Source organism: Cyclopterus lumpus, chromosome 13 (assembly GCF_009769545.1).
Source record: "Cyclopterus lumpus isolate fCycLum1 chromosome 13, fCycLum1.pri, whole genome shotgun sequence".
NCBI classification, from domain to species: Eukaryota; Metazoa; Chordata; class Actinopteri; order Perciformes; family Cyclopteridae; genus Cyclopterus; species Cyclopterus lumpus.
The window spans coordinates 21255935-21258626 of record NC_046978.1 but is presented as its reverse complement, the minus strand read 5'-3'; the positions used below and the strand labels follow the sequence as shown (position 1 = coordinate 21258626).

Genomic DNA, 2692 nt, shown 5'->3' with positions numbered 1-2692 from the left:
TGAGAGCACTGGGCCTCTCGGACGAGAGACTCAACTACCCATGTGACCGCAACCACCACACGGGAGGGAGAGAGTATGGTCTCAGACTCAAATTAAACTCTTTATTCTTTTACCTAAATCCCTACCAGTGGACACTTATTCTCTTTCCCTCTTAAAAACCCAGTGGAAATATGTGCTTTTACTTTACGTGTGATCAGGTAGAATGGTGTATCTAATAACTGTCAAACAACTTCCAAAATCAAGATGAATCATTATTCTGGTTACAAGTACAAGCGCTGCAATTGCAATCACCAGGGAGTCGCTCTGCCAACAAACAAGTTGGCAGGAGAAGCACTCTCCCTCCCAAGCGAAGTTCGGCCTTTTAATACAAAGATTTCGTGACAGGTTTGCGTCATCCTGACCTTGGATTGGTGCTGAACTGTATAGGAGGAGAACATTCCAAGAACTCCATCACCTCACCCCTTCTCACAGGACTGGGCGGTACAACAAGTCCTCTGAACACCTGAGGTGGGACTGGTGTTGATAAGCCCTTCCTTCCCATGCAGAGGTATAAACAGCAGATATCCAAGCAGCATTGGCAGTCCGCTAATCTGCCGGTTTCAAACATTTATTTGTGTAGAATGAATGCTTTTGTGTCAATTAAGAAGTCTATTTTAAATGTATTTGTGTATTAATTGAGGCTGGGAAGTAAATTGTAAGTATTGCTGCTTATGAGTTCTTCTTTGGTCTTTGCTTGACCATTATCAACTAAAACCGTGACACTGTGTTTTCAGCTATGAATACAGTGTTATTTAGAACACTGATTTTGATTAAATCAAATGATGCAGTTTGATAATTGAGAAGTGAAACTTGTTACCATTAGTTCTGTCATCTAAAACTAGAATGAAGGTAAATTCAACTTTATCTTACTTCATTCTTGGAGCTTATGAGCACGTTGGAAATTTGAAGTACTTGTATTTTATGTTAACTGCAATGTTATACATTGTTATAGTTATTGTCAACATATCTCTTATAGTGGTGATCTGTATGAACAGAAGCTTACATGAACCTATGTACCTTTTTCTCTGCAGCCTGTTTGTAAATGAACTGTATGGTAGTTCAGGGTTGTTTCCATTCCTTCTGGTTCAGATCCTCTCTGACATTCACAATGTTTCTGCTCCACTTTGTTTCCTGCAGATCTTCTGTTTGTACACTTATGGAGGTGTAGAATTGTTAAATTTAGCCGTGATGTCTTATGACAGATTTCTTGCTATCTGTTATCCTCTACAATATAACACACTTATGACTTTTAACAAAGCGGTTGTCTTTATTGCAGTAATATGGTTTTATTCTTTTGTAAAATTCTTAATTACTTTATCCTTAAACATCCGTTTGACATTTTGTGGAAACATCATAAACAGTCTAATTTGCAGTAACTACCTTGTTGTTAAGTTGGCCTGTTCTGACACTCAAGTGAATAACATTTATGGACTTTTTGGTATTATTCTCACCATTTTAGTTCCTCTGCTTCCAATCCTTTTCTCGTACATGAGGATCCTTAAGATTTGTTTCTGTGGTTCTAAACAGACCAGACAGAGAGCAGTCAGTACCTGCACACCTCACCTCGCTTCCCTGCTCAACTTCTCCTTTGGCTGCTTCTTTGAAATCATTCAGAGTAGATTTGATATGACCAATGTACCCAGACTGCTGCGAATCATCCTCTCACTGTATTTTCTCATCATTCAGCCACTTTTGAATCCCATCATGTTTGGATTGCAAATGTCTAAAATAAGGAATACATGTAAACGTATCCTTTGTTATAAAATGTTCACCTGTCGCAAAGATACGATGTAGACATTAAATCATACATTATGTCCTCTTTTGAAACGTGCAGATTAAAATCATTCAACTGATTGGAAAAATATTGGCATTGTTCATAATGGTTATTTAAATGTTTTCTTCATCCAAATGATTCCTTTTATTCATGAATCCAGAGACAAATTGTTTCACCTAAATGTTTACACAGCAATACACACCTTTACTTATATTGACAGAGACAATCAGTAAATATAACGTATTTAACACAGCAACTTCCTTTTTATGTAGCTGGTGTTAAATTCAAATAAATTTGGTCTTTGTGATATTAAGCTGTTCATACAATTGAATTACAATGTGGTGCAAAAGTTGATAGTATATTTGATGTCTTTATGATGTTAAATAAACAGACAGGATGAAGGTTTCTTCCCTTTCTTACCCTCAAAGGGCTTTCTGTTATTTGGGAGTTGTTCCTGATCCGATGTGAGGTCAAAGGTCAGGGATGTTGTATGTGTACAGATTGTAAAGCCCTCTGAGGGGAGTTTGTAATGTGATTTTGGGCTCTACAAAATGAACTGAATTGAATTGAACTTTAGTCTTAAAAGTTGAGATGTGCAAGCAGAGCCAGGTAGACTGTTGATTAGATTAGATAGTTTATTCATGTAGGGGAAATTTATTTGTAGCAGCAGCAAGCATGTTTACAATATATACAATACAATGAAATAAAATAGCAGGGCATATTACTGTTAAGAATTTAAATAAAGAAAATAAAATTAGAAAGCAAAGTGTATACAGTGTATATAAAGTGAAGCGGTGCAAAAGTTATTGATGTTTCTTAAATTTGTGTCATGACCGAACAAAGACTAGAACCCAAATGCACGACTCAAAGCAAAGTAAC

General features: G+C 36.6%; 1 protein-coding gene across 1 annotated transcript; it reads left to right on the top strand.

Moving 5' to 3' along the window:
* The first annotated feature begins 882 nt into the window (after positions 1-882).
* LOC117741847 (olfactory receptor 11A1-like) lies at positions 883-1833 on the top strand. Its single transcript, XM_034549079.1, has one exon. It carries the CDS (start codon positions 883-885, stop codon positions 1831-1833), a length of 951 nt encoding a protein of 316 aa, XP_034404970.1.
* Positions 1834-2692: the final 859 nt, after the last annotated feature.

Bases quoted from the DNA above. Each gene is read 5' to 3' on its own strand.
- LOC117741847 (XM_034549079.1), top strand. From the start codon at position 883: ATGAAGGTAAATTCAACTTTATCTTACTTCATTCTTGGAGCTTATGAG.